Source organism: Prunus mume, linkage group LG8, assembly GCF_029339155.1.
Source record: "Prunus mume cultivar Tortuosa linkage group LG8, ASM2933915v1, whole genome shotgun sequence".
NCBI lineage: Eukaryota > Viridiplantae > Streptophyta > Magnoliopsida > Rosales > Rosaceae > Prunus > Prunus mume.
Window position 1 is genome coordinate 16,408,448 of NC_142705.1, and position 19,717 is coordinate 16,428,164.

General features: G+C 36.2%; 1 protein-coding gene across 1 annotated transcript; it reads left to right on the plus strand.

Moving 5' to 3' along the window:
- Window positions 1-1,952: 1,952 nt before the first annotated feature.
- On the plus strand, window positions 1,953-19,632 carry LOC148914859 (uncharacterized). The gene is given in 28 exon segments (XM_089042401.1): window positions 1,953-2,218; window positions 2,314-2,628; window positions 2,734-2,793; window positions 2,893-2,985; window positions 3,690-3,918; window positions 4,241-4,347; window positions 4,983-5,045; window positions 6,071-6,171; window positions 6,595-6,689; window positions 6,804-6,824; window positions 7,876-7,971; window positions 8,082-8,202; window positions 8,391-8,534; window positions 8,754-8,950; window positions 9,728-9,999; window positions 11,213-11,314; window positions 12,253-12,429; window positions 12,534-12,722; window positions 13,222-13,463; window positions 13,537-13,683; window positions 14,448-14,664; window positions 16,436-16,564; window positions 16,665-16,781; window positions 18,058-18,102; window positions 18,104-18,133; window positions 18,216-18,395; window positions 18,634-18,693; window positions 18,991-19,632. Coding segments are annotated over 28 exon segments (3,630 nt in total). The 5' UTR covers window positions 1,953-2,212; the 3' UTR covers window positions 19,066-19,632.
- Window positions 19,633-19,717: the final 85 nt, after the last annotated feature.

The following is a 19,717-nucleotide window of genomic DNA, read 5'->3' on the forward strand; positions in this document are numbered from 1 at the left end:
TCAATATCATTTGTATTGTATCTTCAAATAATTCAAGTTTGTCGTCATCAGGAGGAGTAATTCATCAGGGCGAGGATTCAACAATTTTCTACATATAGGACACATGCGTTGTACTCTTTTCCCTTCGACTAAGTTTTTGTCCCAACGGGTTTTTCCTATCAAGGTTTAGCGAGACAACATAAGCGTGTCCAACACCATATCAATAATCTAGAAGAATGTTGCACTCTTTTTCCCTTTGCTTAGGTTTTATCCCCACTGGATTTTCCGAGCAAGGTTTTTAATGAGGCAACTATGTCAAGTGTATGGTGAACATCCAAGGGAGAGTGTTGTAAATGCATGAGTTGGTGGATGACCACCATACATTTTAGCATTCTACCCTTTTTAATTCTATATAACTTATGTCTTAAATATTTGTAGTTAGTGCTTGTAATTTATTCATATGTTGTAAATGTAATACTTAATCATATTCATATTCATAAGGGTGTATTGAATTGAGATTTTAATAGATTGTTTTGAAGCTTAAAATTCAAGTGGTATTCAATTAGGATTTTTAAGTAATCAATAAAAGTACGTTGGTATTCAATTAGGATATTTAAGTAGTCAATAAAAGTACTGTGGTATTCAAAAACTTATCGATTTTAAAGTATTTCATTAAGTGGTGTATTGTGTGAGATTTTTAAGTGGGTATATAAATACCAAATCTCATAACAAATCTCACCCTTACATGCCTGATTCTTATAACCCACGCACTGCCCTCAACAAGAACTAATGAAAAGAACCACCAACACAACTAATGAAAAGAACCATCAACACACCATAGCAGATAACAGAAAAAAAAAAAAAACGACACCAGACTAGGCATAAAAAATAAATGTTTGTCTTTAGACTGGAAGCATGTCAAATCACCTAGCCCAGCAAACTAACTCCTTTGAAGGACAAAGACCCACAAAATTGGGCATCTAGCTGCCCAGACCTCCAAGTTATGAATGAAAAACTTGTTGAACAGATTCTAAATATTACAGTGAGAGTTTGTGTGGAATTTCAAGTGAAGTGGGTAGACGATGAGAAGATTATGGTGGTGGTGAGAAAGGAAAAGGTGAAGGAGGCCATAGAGAAATTGATGGATGGAGAAGAAAGCCAAGGGAGGAGAGAGAGTCAGAGAGTTAGTAGAGATGACAATATTGGAAGAAGAATCAGCCACTATATGTATAACACATTACCTCCAGTGAAGGGCACGTCAATAATTGACCAAAGCCAAATAAGGAAAAAAAAACACAAATGATGGAAGAAGAAGAGAAGGAAAAAGGAAAGAAAATAATATAGAAAACGGGGAAGAAAGAGAGAAAAATGAAAAATATGAGAAAAGATGAGGGTGAAGTATAAAGAAGGAGTACAGATCCGAAAGTACCAGTTGCCCAAAAAGCTACAAGCAAATCAAATATGAGATTATGCCACCAGCAGATCCTAAGTGAAATTGCAATCTATTAAAATCATAAATAAAATCATGTAATTTCATTATATTAAAATCTTGTAATTACAAATTCTGCTGAAATTCATTACATTGTAATCTTGTAATTACAATATATTAAAATTTTAATTGAATACACCCCCTTAATCTCCTATCTTGTAAGCCTATAAATATGTGGCTCTACCATAGATGAATGGATGAGATATATAAGTTAATTGACACAAATTTTGTTATCTTTTTGTATTTTCCAATTCTCTCTATAATTTTTCCTTAATTAAAGAAAAAGCAGTAAACTGCCATTTTGCCCCATAAATTATCATCCAATTGAGAATTAACTCCCAAATTATTTGTTCCTGAGGATACTAACTATATAGAAATAGCCCATCTCTCTCAGCTCTTAAATTTTCGAACTTCACCCAATTTTCTGTAAAAAATAGGTTTACAAAACCGAACAAAATACAATTTAAAAAAAAAAAAGAAACAAAATTGGTTACGTCCCCGGCATCTACCAGCTTTCCCCTTCCACTCTCCCTTCGTTGGCCCGCCAGATTTACATCGGCTCTCTCTCTCTCTCTCTCTCTCATCATCTCCGATCACTGGCCTTTCTCTCTCTGTCATCTCAGCATAGTCAAAAGGTCTCAAAACAACGTTCTTCCCCAGTTCCCTTCTCTCTCTGTCATCTCAGCCTAGTGGAACAGCAAGTACTTCTCACTCTCTCTCCGTGATTGCAAAAGCAGCTTAGCCATGGCGGTAAAGCACCTGATCACGAGATGCCCTCTCACTCCCGCATTTTCCTCTTTCTTTCTTTGTTGCCAATTTGAGAATTTATGGTGTTTTTTCTTCAGGACTCGTCAGGGACGACGCTGATGGATCTGATAACGGCGGACCCATCCACAGCGTCGGCCTCCGCCTCCACAACGACGTCGTCTTCGGCGTCGACTCAGCCGGCTCAGTCTTCTGGTTATGCAGCTTCGCCGCCAAAAAGCAGCTCCGGTGGTCTTCCGACGGCTTTGGGGAAGCCAGCTGGAGAGAAAAGGTCAAAGAGGGCTGCGCTGATGCAGATCCAAAACGACACCATCTCTGCCGCTAAAGCTGCGTTGCATCCCGTACGCACCAACATCAACATCTTGCCTCAGAAGCACAAGCAGAAGCAGAAGAAGGTCCAAACCCGAAACCTCTTCTTCGCTTATCCTTTTTCTTCATATGTTCTAGAATTGTCTCTCAGTTCTCATCTGTTTAGCATTTGGTATTAATTGCAATTGCAGCCTGTTTCATATGCACAACTTGCGAGGAGTATTCACGAATTAGCTGCTGCATCCGATCAGGTAACCATTGCTCACCTATTTTTGTAGATTTTTCTCTCGTTTTTATTTATTCGAAAATTCAAGTTTTGTTTGTTTTCCATTTTTCTTCATTGTGAATAGAAAAGTTCCCAGAAGCAGTTAGTGAATCACGTCTTTCCCAAGCTTGCGGTGTACAATTCTGTTGACCCTTCGGTTGCACCATCCCTTCTCATGGTATATTTCTCTCATTCACATGTTATTTGCATATAATGTCCTTCATATGATATTAAATTGGGTTTGCAATTGTTCTTTTAATTATTCTATCTTGTCCAAGCTCCGATACATGCACGTATTTAGCTTATTGCTGGGATGCAGTTACACATAAGTCAATGTGATTATATGAAAATCTGTAAATTGTTCGTTTGCTTTGTTTTTTCCCTTCCCCTAGTTCCACATTATGCCATGCTCTTTTTTTAATGACAATGCGATGCCTCTAGTCACAAATGCCAAAGTAGATATGAGATATGTCCTTCTATCCTCCTCCTGTTGTGCACTTGGCTTAGACATAAAATATTTAGCACCAGTTCAATAGCCCCACATTGTTAGGCCAGTTCCATATGTCTGAAAGGACCTTAACTATCATGTAAGGTTTATGAGGTGGTACTGGGAGGACGACATGTCCCCTATAGCTAAAGTTAGGCACATGGAATTTGATGGACTGGGTTGGAGTTTACTGAAGAATGGAAAATATGAATTCACAATTTATTACCATGAGTCCTGCATATCTCTTAACAACAATTTTTTTTCGAAAAACCAATATGCACAATCGGTGAACAATAAATCCACCAAAAAATCAATATACATTGAATTTAATAACTGATAAATCAATTGTATGTTTTAAAGCAATGTTTTTTTATAAGTGTTCATTCATGATGCAGCTCAATCAGCAGTGTGAGGATAGGAGTGTTCTGCGATATGTCTATTATTACTTGGCCAGAATTTTATCAGATACTGGTGCACAAGGTGTGAGCACTGGTGGTGGGATCCCAACTCCAAACTGGGATGCTTTAGCTGACATTGATGCTGTTGGAGGGGTGACGAGAGCTGATGTTGTACCGAGAATAGTAAATCAGCTAACAACAGAGGCATCAAATGCTGAAGCAGAATGTAGAGTATTTTTTTAGATTTTGCGTGTATTTTAATAATGTTTTGAGCTTCTTTTTATCACTGCATCTCATGGTTGCTCCATTGTTGGTGTAGTTTAGAGTGGAATGTTGTCTATTATGAGAACTCACTGCACAAAGTTCTGTATTCCAACACATTGTGGGATTTGGGGGAGAATTAGGGAACATATTCTTAAACAGGAAAAAAGTAATTGTATTATTTCTTAATATGTCCGTGTCGTTAAAATTAGCCATGGGTGTGTTTTTAAAAGTGGATATATGGGTTCTTTTTTTATTAATGTTATTATTATTATTATTTTTTGAAGTTCATGCCCGAAGACTGCAAGCTTTAAAGGCTCTTACATATGCTCCTTCGACCAATTCTGAAATATTGTCCAAATTGTACGAAATTGTGTTTGGCATTCTTGATAAGGTATCACTTTCGGTTCTTTCACATAAACTCATTTGTTTCTTGCCATAGGGGTATTATGTATGTCTGAATCATCTGCAGAACTTTGTTCTTGATAGTAGAAGACTAATTTTGGTGTCGAGTAACATTGGCCAGCCAACCATATATAGCCAAACAAAAGGATCAGATGTCAGAGGGAACTCTAAGCTTTATGAAGCTCTGTTGTTATGGCTACTAACATATTTGCCTGTCTTTATGCCTTTGGCAAATCCAAATTTCTTAATGTTGTTGTGGGCATTGAACATCTTGTATGGTTTGACTAGTGGATTTGGATATCAAAAGATGATTGTTAGGGCTTGTATTTTTGTTCATTGTAAGCAAACAGTTCTGGTCATGAATGCCTGTGGATAAGGCAGACGGATATGGCTTGATATTGAATTTAACTTCTATTAATACCATATATTGTTCAGTACACATACAATATTTTGCTTCAGAGAATATTCAAGATATTGATCTTTTTCATCTCTCTCTCTTGGAATAAGTATCAGACAGATAATGGCTATCTGTAATGCTGTTTTTTTGTTCTTGGTTTCATGAAGATATTCTTCTTACTTTTTAATCTTTTAAATCCTTGTGTTTATATGTATATTAATTTTTAGGTTGCTGATGGCCCACAAAAACGCAAGAAAGGTGTGTTTGGGACTAAAGGTGGCGATAAGGAGGTAAAGTACATCTCCTCAAGTTTTCTTGTTATTAATTTTTCTGCTGAAAGGCTTGGAGTTGTATTTCATGGTGGGTTCCTCTACTTGTGTGGCATTAGTGTTTTTTTATTCTTATGAGCTAGAGTACACACACACCCCTCATTGCCAGCACTTATTAGTGGGTCACAAAGTTTTTCATAAATTTTCTGTTTAGTTATGTACATGGTTTTAAAAATCGGCAAAGGAGCTTTTGTCTGTGGAAGGTAGATTCTGGATGTTGTTCTAATTGCAAATGCTGTGGTGGGGGAAGTGAGGAAGAAGAAGAAAGATGGGCTGGTGTTTAAGATAGACTTTGTGAAGCCCTATGATCATGTGGATTGGTGCTTTTTGGATTTTGTTTCAGAAGATAAAGGGCTTTGGGGAAGTCTGGAGAAAGTGGATGTTTGAAATAGTTATGAACAGACCTAGGGATAAATTTGGCCCTGCAAGGGGTCTAAGACGGAGATCCACTATTACCTTTCATATTCACTTTGGTAGTAGATGAGCTAAGCAAAATGGTGGATAGAGCAAGCGAAGTGCAGCTTTGAAGAGTTTGTCAGTAGAAGAGTAGTGGCAAAATCTCATCTGCAATTTGTGGACGACAACATAATTTTTCTTTCAGGGGAAGATCTCTCAGGACTGAAAATTAATAGAGCTAAGTGCTCAATTGTGGGGATCAACACCTAAGATGGGAGAGGTGGCCAATGAAAGATTTGGGATGCTGCTTGGTGGGAACCCAAAGATAGTGGGCTTCTGGGATCAGGTCGTGGAATAGCTGGAGAGGAGATTAGAGGGTTGGAAGAAAGCTTTTGTGTCAGGGCTTCAGGCTAACCCTAATCCAATTGGTCCTGAGCAGCTTGCCAAGTTATTACCTCTCTGTCTTGCCAAGTTTCCCAAGAAAATTCTTCTATTATGCACCTGCATTTTTATTGTTCTTTAGCTTATGGTCAATGAATTTCTCCAACTATGCTGATAACTTATATTTTTAATTTTTTTTTCAACTTCAGTTCATCCTCAGGACTAACTTGCAATATGCCGCCCTAAGTGCTTTGAGGAGACTTCCGTTGGATCCAGGAAACCCTGCATTTCTATATCGTGCTGTTCAAGGGTATGTTTTCCTTCATTCTGGTAGTCAACATTTGATTGCATAAAGTTGTTGCTTGGAACATTTCTCTGTATCAATTTCCTTACATGGGTGCATGTGACATATACACCATTTCCCTTTTTATTTTTTTATTTTTTTTATTTTTTTTATTTTTGTGTTTGTGGTCATATATGTATCATTATGCATGAGTTGGAGTTTTGGTGGAAGAACTTTGTTTCGATCCACCAGTTTTATCTTTTTTATTTATGATTTCTGTTTTCCTCATGTCCTCTTTTATGCTTTCAATCTGTTTTTACTTATCCTTCAACTTGCAACATTGATTTTATTTTCTTAGCTACTTCATGATTACTGGGGAATTTTTAGAAATTTGGCCCTTATATTGTGAAATTGATTCTCCAAGTCTAACAAGTTTGTGTTTCCCTTCAGAATTTCATTTGCTGATCCTATTGCTGTAAGGCATGCCTTGGAAATTCTATCTGAGCTATCTACAAAAGACCCTTATGCAGTTGCAATGGCCTTAGGTGATTTGATTATTTTAACCTTTCAAATATCTCGCATTCCTATTGTGCTATTTAATTATGAGACTAATTAGTTTTTATGCTTCTAATGCTTTACAATGTTTTACCTTTATGCAGGGAAACATGCAGAGCCTGGAGGTATTCTTCGCAATTTTTGTTGTCTTATTCTGTTATTCTGTTATTGTTTTTTTGGTTGACTTACATTGTTCAAACAACAGGTTGTGTTCCATTGCTCATCTGATTTCTTGACTTATTGCAAACATTTCATATATCATCTGGTCAATGGCTGCTGCAATTTGCATAATTTTCTGCATAAATGTAGCTGTTTTTTAAAAATATTTTTCTTATACCCGGAAATCCTACAATCTGCAAAGAGGACAAGGTTTTGAAACTGGGGCCTCCGGTCGAACCCTACAATCTTTGGGAGGATAGGTGCCTTTGGGGGTTTTGAACCTCAGACCACATGGGAGCAAACCATAGGCTTGAGCATTTCAAGTAACCCCTTGTTGATAGTTACCTACCTAGCTATTTGCTAGCATTTCCTGCCTCCCAAAGGTTGTAGGGTTCAGTTGGGGTTCCCGTTGTAGGGTTCAGTTGGGGTCCCCATTTTCAAATTGTGTCCGCAATGCGGATTGGTGGATTTCTGGGTGTAAAAAAAAAGAAAAAGAAAGAAATCTGGATTTGTGTAATTAATTGGAAAAATAGAAGTTGATTGATTAACACTGGGTCTATTTTTACCCTTTTTGCTTAATTAAGTTTTGTTTCGTATTCCGGAAAAGAAAAAGACAAAGGGATCTAATTATTACAATGGAAAAGAGCCTTAGTTTGGGACAGGGCTTTCTAGCCAATCCTTTTAATTGGAGGTTTGTTAATATAGGTGACTAGAACATTTCAAAATATTTATCTCTGATGTTTATACTTTACACTTTAATAAATTGTTTATCCTTTTGTACTTGTATGAAAATGAAGAAATAAAAGACTTGTTATGTTCCGAGATATGTTCTTACAATGAATTTTGTGAGATTTCTGGTCTTATCTGGTTTGATGCCATTTTAGGTTGCTCATTTATCTAGAAAGTTTTTATTTTTTTAAATTTTTTTATTTTCATAAACATTAGTTTATTAACCTAATATGCTTAATCAATTATTCTTACTTCATTTTTAGTACCTTGCTTTGTTCTATATATCAGGGGCTTTGCAGGATGTCCTCCATTTACATGATGTTCTTGCTAGAGTCGCTCTAGCGAGGTTGTGCTATACAATTTCTAGAGCACGAGCCTTGGATGGTATCTATATATGATGAATTCTTCACTTTTCTTTCTTTATTTAATGTATTTGTTTCCCTTTAAGTTGTATGATTTATGTTTGTTGTTTCTTGAAAATTTTATGTCTACAGAGAGAGCTGATATTCGATCTCAGTTCAATTCTGTGCTTTATCAACTCCTCCTGGATCCCAGCGAAAGAGTCTGTTTTGAGGCAATCTTATGTATATTGGGGAAACACGATAGTGCAGAGAGGTGTCTCTTAAACCTTACTTTTATATTTCAATTTCACCCCTTTTTCCATATCACAAGGTTATAATTGGATGGTAGATTGTTGCATAACTGGTGTTGTACCCACCTACTTATTCACCCTGATATAAATTTTTTTTCTTTCTTAAATTGATTTATTTCTAAATTTTTTTCTTTACCATTTTATAATGTAGGACTGAAGAGCGAGCTGCTGGATGGTACCGATTAACTAGGGAGATTCTCAAGTTGCCAGAAGCACCTTCTGTTAAGGATTCCTCCAAAGATAAAGCTCAGAAGACAAGGCGTCCACAACCCCTTATTAAACTTGTAATGAGAAGGTTTAAGGATCTCTCTCTCTCTCTCTCTCTCTCTGTGCCCCTCCCCCTGGCCGTCTGTCTGTTTGTCTATCTTTCTCGCTCTCTTGTTTTGGTATTAGAAGCATCTGAAATAATGTTGGGAGGTTGAGCATCTTTTCATATGTAGGAGTCTTCAATGACTCTCTTTTTAAACTGATTTAAATCATCTTCTATTGATTCCATGCATCCTGGTTTATTCAGGTTGGAGAGTTCTTTCCGTAGTTTCTCTAGGCCAGTACTCCATGCAGCAGCAAGAGTTGTGCAGGAGATGGGGAAAAGTCGGGCTGCTGCATTTTCTCTAGGCATACAGGATATTGATGAAACAGTGCATGTCAATACATTTTCTGAGACTCTTGATTCACAGGATTTGGATAGTACTGAAACCTCACATCCCGAAAGTAATTATTCTACATTTTTTTGTTTTTGTTTTTTAAATCTTTTGACATGATCTCTTGTAACCTTTTAGTTACTGCTCCATGTCTTCCATAGAATCTTTCATGTAATGGTTTAGAAAATCCTTGATCATATTCTGATTATTTCGATTCTAGGCTGCCAAAAAACTTGAATGGCCTTCTGAGATATGTATGTGGTGTTTAGTTGATTAATGTAGCTCTACAGGCTAGTCACTGGAAATGTTTCATTAATTGGGTAATAGGTACCATAGAAGCAAAGGGCATCATTAAAGTGCTTGTAAAATTGTCATTAATTGATAAAGAGTATGCTGTGAATTTTACTACTTGTCCCCTATATTGCACCGCTATTTTTTTTATAAATGAGAATACGTTTCCTGTCAAGAAAAAAACAGGCTGCGAGTTCTGCAGTATCTGCACTGGACTTCTATTCATCCTACCTTATCATTTTTTTTATTTTAAATTTTATTGATTCTGAGTTTGATATAAAAAAGAAGACCCTAATTGTTTAGTAAGTTGAAAGGTTGTTTTATATGGAAAAGTAATTAGTAGTTTCTTTGTGGAGTGATGAGTGAGGCATGTGCTTTTATAAATTTTCAAAGGAGTGAGGGTAGTGAAACCAGTACGGTTGATTTTATTGTTTGCTTTCATTTTTTAATAGTATTGTGCTTTTATATAATTTCAAAGGAGTGAAAGTAGTAAAGTGGATTGTGATCTTATTCTGTTCCTTGTATTCCCTTCCCACCACATTTTCTTTTCACATAGGTATCCGAAGAACTTCTTCTTTATCTACTGGAGTAGGTGGCAAGGATACAATTGCTAGTTTGTTAGCTTCATTGATGGAAGTTGTGCGGACAACTGTGGCGTGTGAGTGTGTTTATGTTCGAGCAATGGTAATTAAGGCGCTGATCTGGATGCAAAGTCCCCATGATTCGTTTGATCAACTAGAATCTATTATTGCATCAGAGCTTTCTGATCCAGCTTGGCCAGCCACACTATTGAATGATATTTTACTCACATTGCATGCTCGTTTTAAGGTATGTGTGGACAAAAAAGTAACTCATGGTGTGGCATTTGTTTGGAAGTGCATATGTGTAGAAATCTTTATATATATGTATACCAACTTGTATTAATGAACTTCAAACACAGTACAAAGATGCAGTCGAAGCTATCCACCAACTAACAATAGAAATACAAAACCGCCATCCACAAAACAATTTCGCACATCCAATGACAGCTAATGAGGGATCCCTAAAGAAGCTTTATTCCTCCCTGTTAGTTTGGGAGGGGTTGGTGTTGTTTGTTTCTTTTTGTGTTGTTCTTCTTCGGTTGTGGTTGCCTTATCCACCTCCATGTTCTTTTGCTTAATAAATTTCGTTTCTTCTCAAAAAAAAAAAAAAAAAATTCATGTGAAACTGAAGCCCTGCATGACCAAATTCTGACTTTAATTTATGGTACGCATTTGTATTTTTACATGAGCAATTTTAACTAACTTCACTTTCTTATTTCCTGCTGCTTATAATATGAAGTATTCATTACTATGGAAAATTGATTATGCACTGATATGTCAGAATTCAATGAATAATCATGGGAATGGATGCTATTTTTGATTTTATAATATAAAGCATCTATTACATAAAAAAAATTGTAATAATTAACAAGGACCCGAATTAAAGTCTTGGACGAATTGCAACCTGAAATACCGTACTATGTCTACGCCCAACTAATCTGTACCATAGTAACTAGCAAGCCTCGTACCCATTCCCATTCCATGTATTGTATCGTTCCCGGCACCAGGTAACATTGGTATGTCAAAGGGTAAGACGATTGAAATCTACAATTGCATTGTTCAATTGAAGAATAAATTGAATGGTAGTATAGTGCTAAAGGACAATAATGAATCAAGATTGGAGGAAAGGAAAAAACATGACCTGCCAGTGATGACATTATCAAAGTATTGAAGCCAGTTGAAATTGTAGGTTGTCAACTGTCAGTTGGATTTCACATTTTAGAGTATATTTTGTTCTATTAGGCGTTGAGTATAGAAGTAGTGGAGCACTAGAAATTGGATGGGAGGTTGGGAGCGGGAATTAACCATACCCTGTCTAACTTATCTTTCTGGTAGTGAAATCAATGGTGCACAAGGCTATCTAAACTAACTCCATTCCAATATAAGGGTTTTCTTTAATTTCTTTAGTGGGGCACTTGCCATTTATTAAGTCTAAATAAGCTTTTAATATGTGTTATTAGGCGACCCCAGATATGGCTGTCACTCTTCTTCAAATCGCCAGGATTTTTGCAACTAAAGCTCCTGGGAAGATTGATGCTGATGTATTACAACTACTGTGGAAGGTAATTTCCTTCAATCCTCACTACAGGCAGTTCTTATCTACTTAAAATGTAATTCTGTATGTCTTTTCCACTGTATATTTTCCTTGCATTTATTTTAGTAAAGTCGGTGTTTCATGGAAAATAATTTATTTCTGTATGTTTTCCACTGCTGCTTTGTACATAGTTAGTCAATTATCATGATATGCTTTTCTTACTTTTTTTCTTTTTCACTTTGTTTTACTGTTACTTTTATAGGCTTGGGTCAGTTATGATGACATGGTAACATTATCCAACCAAAATGAGCTAGAGGATATAGGATACCAGTGCAGTTATGAAATATGTAAAGCATGTATCTTACAGTTCTAACATTAGAATACTGCAACTTTAACAATGATGCCTTAGGGAAAGTGCGGATCATGTACTCCTACATTGCCCACTAACATTAAATTTGTGGTTGTACTTGTTAAGAGAGGTAAAGTGAGTTGGGTTATTCCAGCACACGGTCACAATATAAGGACCTTTATTTTTCTGATATTTATTTGGATTAGAAGTCGGCTGTGCGTTATTTTCAATTAGGTTACCCTGTATTGTTTCTTTGTAGTGTTTTTTTCCGGGTAGTTTACCAGATTTTGCGGGTGTTAAGTTGGACTTCTGCTTCGTACAGATTTGTTCTTAATAAAATTATGTTTCTTCTAAACTTTATGTCTCAAGTGCTGCTCTGTTTGTTGTAGTGTGTACTTTATGATTGAATCCTTGTCCACCATTTAGAACATTTGATTTGTGTTAATAAAAGTTCCTTTCTTGTCTAAAGAAGAAAAAAACCGACTTGGAACTGAAACTTTGTGATGTGTTTTTCATATCGTTAACCTGAATGTGATGATTTCTTTCTTTATTTTTATGGTGAAATTATATTAGTGATTGTTTGATTCGATTGGTTATCATAACCGTTCCAATTCCAGACATGTCTCGTTGGAGCTGGTCCTGATGGGAAACACACTGCCTTAGAAGCGGTTACCATAGTTCTTGATTTACCGCCACCACAGCCTGGGTCAATGTTGGGCCTTACATCTGTGGACAGGGTATCTGCATCTGATCCAAAGTCAGCTTTGGCATTGCAGAGATTAGTACAAGCAGCAGTAAGCATCTTTATAATCAGTAGATGCTTTATTTGTTCCTCTTCCAATTTATCCATCAAGTAACCTAATTTATTTTATTTATTGATGAATAAATGTACTGTTAGGTATGGTTTCTTGGAGAGAATGCAAACTATGCTGCTTCTGAGTATGCCTGGGAATCCGCAACCCCTCCTGGTACTGCATTGATGATGCTAGATACAGATAAAATGGTTGCTGCTGCCAGCTCTCGTAATCCTACTCTAGCTGGTGCACTGACTAGGCTGCAAAGATGTGCGTTTAGTGGCAGCTGGGAGGTATTAGCTTCCACCTCAGTATCAGCCATTTATCATATCAACACAAGTTTATTGCCTCTATCTTAGAACGATAAAAAGGTTAATTAAGTACTAGTTTTAGCCAACCTGCCTTTACTAGCATAGGTCTCCCAATGTTAAGGGTTGTAATGATCTATTGAGGGATGATTTCTAAAGCATTGGGACAATGGTAATGGTAGTTAGAACATTGTTATACCTTTCCTGTTGGTGGTTCTAGGACTATGAAGCTTCAATTAATCAATTTTGCATAGAATCTTTTTCTTCCTTATACCATATTTTTGGTTCTTTCACACTTGTTTTTCTGTACAAACAAATTTGTTGACATGTGAACTCACCCTCTACTTAATTGGGAAAGGGCAATGGCTTTTCGCCCAGAAACTATGGGAATCCATACACATGAACACACAAATTTGTTAACTGTGAACTCACCCTCTACTTGTTTGTTTCTCTTATATGTTGTTCGTTCCATTGGGTTCTCCAGGTTCGTATTATTGCTGCTCAAGCTCTTACAACTATGGCAATAAGGTCTGGTGAACCTTTTAGGCTACAGATCTATGAATTTTTACACACGTTAGCACAGGGGGGAGTGCAGTCTCAGTTTTCTGAGATGCATCTCAGTAATGGGGAAGATCAAGGAGCTAGTGGCACAGGCCTTGGAGTTCTAATAAATCCCATGATAGAGGTTCTTGATGAAATGTATAGAGCACAAGATGATTTGATCAAGTAAGTGATACAAAATTTTCTTGAAATGTGTCATATGTTTTTAGTTATTCACGTTAGTTTTCTTTGCGGACAGGGAAATACGCAACCATGACAATGCTAATAAGGAATGGACAGATGAAGAACTTAAGAAACTATACGGAACTCATGAACGGTTGCTTGATCTTGTTTCGCTGTTCTGTTACGTCCCAAGAGCAAAGTATCTGCCTTTGGGGCCAATAAGGTACAGATTCGTTTACACTGCCATAGCCTAGGTGTTGTATTTGAGAGAATAAGAGGGGTGATTTTTTTGGTGTGTGTAATAATTTGTTATGAAATGTGGAGATGCAATTTTCAGTTCCTTTAGCAAATGTCTGCCTTTTGTAAGAATGCTTTACCCAGATATGGTTGACTTTAGTTTTCTGTCTCTGTTATATAGGTAGAAGCAGAATTCCTCAAATGTGTTATCTATTCACTAAGCAGTGTTAATTTTATAATGTCTTTCATTCTTTGCACAATTTCAATGCACATTTATTGAGCATTTGTTCTTCCCATTTCTCCCATGCCCTTTCTTCATGTGTCTAACTGACATGCCAAATAACCAAGGTTGAAAATTGCGATGTCGGTGGAAATAATTGTGGTCCAAATTTCGGAGGAAATATTGGTGGAAATATCAGAAAAAAATTAAACTAATTATCAATATTTTTATGAGGTGAATACAGAAGAAAGTTTAGTATGATCCTTCTAACCATTTGAAGGATGTCCTGTTTATTATGAGCATGATTCAAGAGTAAGGGGGTAATTTACAACTAATTTCTGCCTACAAATCATATTAATGAAGGATTGACTATGTCAACATCGTTGGTCTAAAATATTATGAGATGATTCATACATACTAGAACTCTATTTCCAGTTGAACTTCAAGTGAGATTTCTTGTTAACATGGGTTTTACCCTTTTTTGTTTCTCTGCATTTCTTATTTAGTTCCCCTTCATAATCTTATGACAGTGCAAAACTGATCGACATCTACCGCACACGGCACAATATTAGTGCATCAACCGGTCTGAGTGATCCAGCTGTTGCTACTGGAATTTCTGATCTTATTTATGAATCTAAACCAGCAGCTGAAGAGTCTGACATGCTTGATGATGACCTTGTAAATGCTTGGGCAGCAAACCTTGGTGATGATGGACTGCTAGGAAATAATGCACCGGCAATGAGCAGGGTAACAAGTTTAATTGATTTAACATTAAAGTTTAACTTTTGGTTTGTTTATAGAAGTATGAATCTAAAAACAGAACACTATCACCCTGTTATTTTAAAATACATTTAGTCCTGACTGATATTTAGACATTTATGAACATCTTACCCTCTTATGTTTCTATACTAAAGCTGAATTTGAAAATTAACAGTAATTATATAATTCCGATTGAGAGTTCTTTAAACATATTACTGTAAGTTCTTTCCCATGTTGTATTTTATAATCTAACTTTTAAGAGTTTGAGTGAGGGTATTTGTAGAATTTTCTGAATTTATGTCTTTTATTGTACTTGGAGAGTTATGACTTTGGGCTATTCAGGGATCTGGGCCATTTCTTGCAAGTCCTTTTTTGTTTGATTGCTAGACAATCAGGCTTTATCACCTTTTCTAGATAGCCCTTTTTTGTCTATACACATGCTGAATTTGACAATTAATAGTATTTGTAATTCAGATTTGAGAGATTATAAGTTTCTACCCTTGTTTATCATATAGTCCAAAGTTTATGTTTTCTGGTAGTTGCACTCATCTTTAAACCCATAATTCAGCTGGACTTGTGATGCAGGATGTGTAGGACCTAAATTTATTAGTTTCCTAATGTATTTGTTAGTTTCCTGGATTCTCTAGTTTTCCAATTTCTAGTAGGATTTCTACTTTTCCAGATTTCTAGTTTTAAGTTTCCTATTTTATTTGGGTTAGGATTTCTGTTTAAGCAAGGGATTTTTACCCTATTATTTCTAGGTTTTAGTTTGCAATAAATACCCCCTTGTAGCTCTTTAAAATTCAGATTTGGATATTGAGTAAATCTTCTCTTAAAACTATGTGATTTCTGTCCTTCGTGGTTCTCTGATTTCGGTCCTTTCTTTCGTCCTCTCGATCTATATTTTCGTCTCCTCGACCTCCGATATTCTTCTCTATTCTATTGTTTAAGTGTTTAATCTAATACCTATGGGCTGTACTACATCAACTTGTTTGTGAACATGTCTTATAAGTACCCGACAACTAAGTGAATGATCCTTTATTTTCTTTAAATCTGTAAATGAGAAGGCATCTATCATTAAATAATAACTTATAGTATATTATTGAATTATTTAAACCTAAAGATATGAAGTTTTTAAATAATTTTGTAATGTAGGAGCTTTTGGCTGTTAATAATGGAAAGAATAATATGCGTAGGAGTTCTAACCGACATAGTTTAGGACATCTAAGACATTGATCATGAGGCATAGAAAGACTCTACGACATAAGCCTCCAAAACAATAGGCCTGAAATCCACGTCTAAATTGCATTAATTACACAAAAGGTGCAAAGACTAGATTATGTGGTGCTTGGATGAGCTTATTCATGGTACTTAGAGCTTGGCTTCTCCATCACATACTAATTGGTGAATGGATGTAACTGTTTAATAGAAACACACAATTTATCCTTTCTTCTGCTGAAAATATAGAGTCATCTAGTCTTTAGTTAGATATTATATTGTTACATGGTTGGGGCAGATGCCTTCTGCTTTGATCCCCGACACAGGCTGGCTGTTTGTTCTATAGTTCAAAGAATGGCTTCCTCAATTTGTTTCCAGTCTTGATTTCTTGTAATAGTTTGCAGAGTTGTTACTTATTGATTTAAGAAAGTAGATTTTGGACTATTGTCGTTAAATTTTGTATTTAACTTGTATGCACCATTCATTTGCTACTCTTGATCCATTTCAAATGGATGATTATTTCACCTCTACTTCCTGTTAGGTTAATGAATTTCTTGCTGGTGCCGGAACCGATGCTCCTGATGTTGATGAAGAAAACATAATCTCTAGGCCTTCAGTTAGTTATGATGATCTGTGGGCAAAGACTCTTTTAGAGACTTCTGAGCTAGAGGTATGTGTTCCTGACTGAGTTGGCATTGCATGCAATAGAGCTGGAGCGTTCATTTTTACATTGAGAAGGTTGTGACTAATTGTATTCATTTGGATTGTAGGAGGATGATGGGAGGTCATCTGGGACATCTTCCCCAGAATCAACGGGATCAGTTGAAACTTCCATATCATCCCACTTTGGTGGAATGAACTACCCTTCACTTTTCAGTTCACGGCCGGTAAGAGATACATTGATCAATTTCAATTTTTTTTTTGGGGGTTTCCTTTAATAAACTTCTACTTATGTTTTTACAGTATTTTAAACATATACAAATCTTTGCCCAGGTTCTAGTACTAAGACTGCGTATTTAGGCTCTAGAACTTTATACAGTGCCTAGTTCTTAGGTTTTAACAATATGAGCACTAGGATCCAGATACTGAAGATGACCATGTTAAGGTTCATCAGTAATTTAAACCAAGTAATTTTGTACCACGAATATATGCTAAATATGTTATTCTTTTTCTAATATTCTGTTACAGTCCATGGCATGTACACACCATGAAGTTGGTGCAACCATGACTTGATGGAAATGTAGTATTTATGTCTTTAAGATTTAATTTTTGAATCAGACTGGTGGGATATAACATTGGAATTTTTCATTTCTCAAATTTACCCTCTTCCACATAAACTGCCAATGAAGTTCATTTTCGAGCAATTTTTGATAATATACATGAAATAATCTAAACAGTTGTTTTTGTCTTGGAAAGTAATCAAGGGAAAGAGAAATGGATAAGGGAGATAGGGAAATGTAGGAGAGCGACAAAGGGAAGGGGAGGGCCTGCACAGTTAAAAATGAGTCTGTACCGATTAACTTTTTGTCTTTTCTATTTTTGTTGGAATGTGTCAAGTTCTATTAAAAGTTATTAGATCTATTGTTTGCTTAAGGCTCAAGACTACCGTTGGATTAAATCCAACCTCTGTTGACCATCACCTTCCCTAGTTGGAGAACCAGACTCTAAGCCCCTGCTCTTCTAGCCGGGGGACCCTTTATTGTCTGCACATGTTGATATAAAATTTTATGAGGAAAATGAGAAAAGAATTTTTAGTATCATGGACCACAGGTTCTACAGATAGGATTAAATGGTAGTTGGAGCTAATGAAGACTTGACTTAGGGTCTAAATGTGAGGCATATATGGTTGAAATGTGTCCATGGACTTTTGATTATGGAATTTGGTTGAAGCTGTATAATGTTATAATCTGTGCAAAAATGTGCTTTCAGTTTTTCAAGAACAAAATATATATATATATATATATATATATATATATATGAAAGAAAGAAACACCCTGTGTTAAATCTTAAAAGAGCTAAGATCAAAGCATTTTCTTTACCTGTACTAACTCATTGCCTGATTGATGCCCCGAATATTACTGGGGATTATAGATTTTTACTTGGCATACACTGTCATCTGCTATATAGGATTGAATTGTTTGATGAATTAATTATTTGCAACAGGAGAGGTCTGGTGGAAACAGATATACCAATCCATCTACGGGGGGTTCCCTCATTCAGTGAGGGTTTAGGATCTCCAGTTAGTGCTCATTGCCTCTCATCTAGCTAGGTTTTAGTCTTATGATTCTATCAGAATTTTAATTCTTCTAATTCGTTTCCAGATTAGAGAAGAGCCTCCGCCATACTCGTCACCTGCCGCACAAAGATTTGAATCATTTGATAATCCTTTAGCTGGGCGTGGATCCCAAAGTTTTGAATCTCAAGATGACGAACGCATTTCTTCTGGAAATCCTCAACATGGAACGGCACTTTATGACTTCACGGCTGGTGGAGATGATGAAGTAAGTCTAACTCCTAGCAATTCAATCTGGACTTAAAAGTTTTTATTTTATTTTTATGATCCAAAGGTGTCTCACTCCAAAGTTGAGCAGGTATTTGCATTTTAAATGATAAGAAGTTTACTGGATAGTGTGTCTTGCCTTTTGCTGTGTGTGAACTATTGCTGTCTTGTCTCAGTCAGACTTGTCTGGCAGTTTCAGTTGAAACATGGAGGTGATTAATATGGTTCTGTCCGTGCAGTTAAATTTAACAGCGGGTGAAGACGTTGAAATCGAGTACGAAGTGGATGGCTGGTTTTATGTAAGTATATAGAGAGAATAGGACTGAATAAACACAAAAAGAAAGAGGAAAATTCTTATTCCTGCTTTTTAGTCCTCCAATATCTGTGAAGCAAGAATCAGCCAATTAGTGTATTTTTGGATAACCTTATTTTCTTATTGTTGATTACTCATTTTTGTCCCATGAGAGAGGAATTTATACTTTTCATCTTGACCTCTTATTCCCCTTTGAATGGTCATTCTCTTGCGTTGTTGCCGATGAGGCAGCATATTTATTCACGTCAGTTGCTAAAGTAAGGCATTTTCACTCTTTTTACAGGTGAAGAAGAAACGCCCTGGGAGGGATGGAAAAATGGCTGGGCTGGTCCCAGTCCTCTATGTTAATCAGTCGTGAATTGCAGATTGTACAAGAAAGTTTTGATCCTCTATTCTACGTTCTGCACTGTCTTATACGGTTATCTGGTCTCGTAAAGTATCAGAGCTGCTCCAATATTTAAAGCTTCAAGTTCTCATATTGGCCGTAGGCTTTCTATATGACTTTGAAGTTTCAATCCCTACTTTGATGCTACATTCTGGAAGCTCCAAGTAGGTCAATATTTTAAGAGCAGCGGGAGTTCCTGAAGAATCAACCAGTGTGTATTAGTCATTCGTTTACAATTCTTGTTTGTATTATATTATGTTTGTTCTCCTCCTTTCACTTGTGGTTTTGATGTCGCAGCTCCATGAAATTTAGCTAGTATTAGATTGAATGTACGGGCAACATTTTGTTTATTTTGGCTGATTATTTGCCCGTGTATAGTGTTTTTAATCTTCACGACTTCTCATGAAACCTGAGGCTTTGCAAGGACACATCGGCATCATGGACACTCGGAAGAACTCTCTCCTCTGAAACATGTTATGATGTTACTCATGCTTTCAATCTGTCTTGGAAATTAGTCAAATTTAATTTTGTTTTTAAGAATATATGTTTGCCAAATTTATATCTGAAATATATTTACTAAAAAGGATAATTAAAGTACAAAGTTAGAATATAAAAATAAATAAAA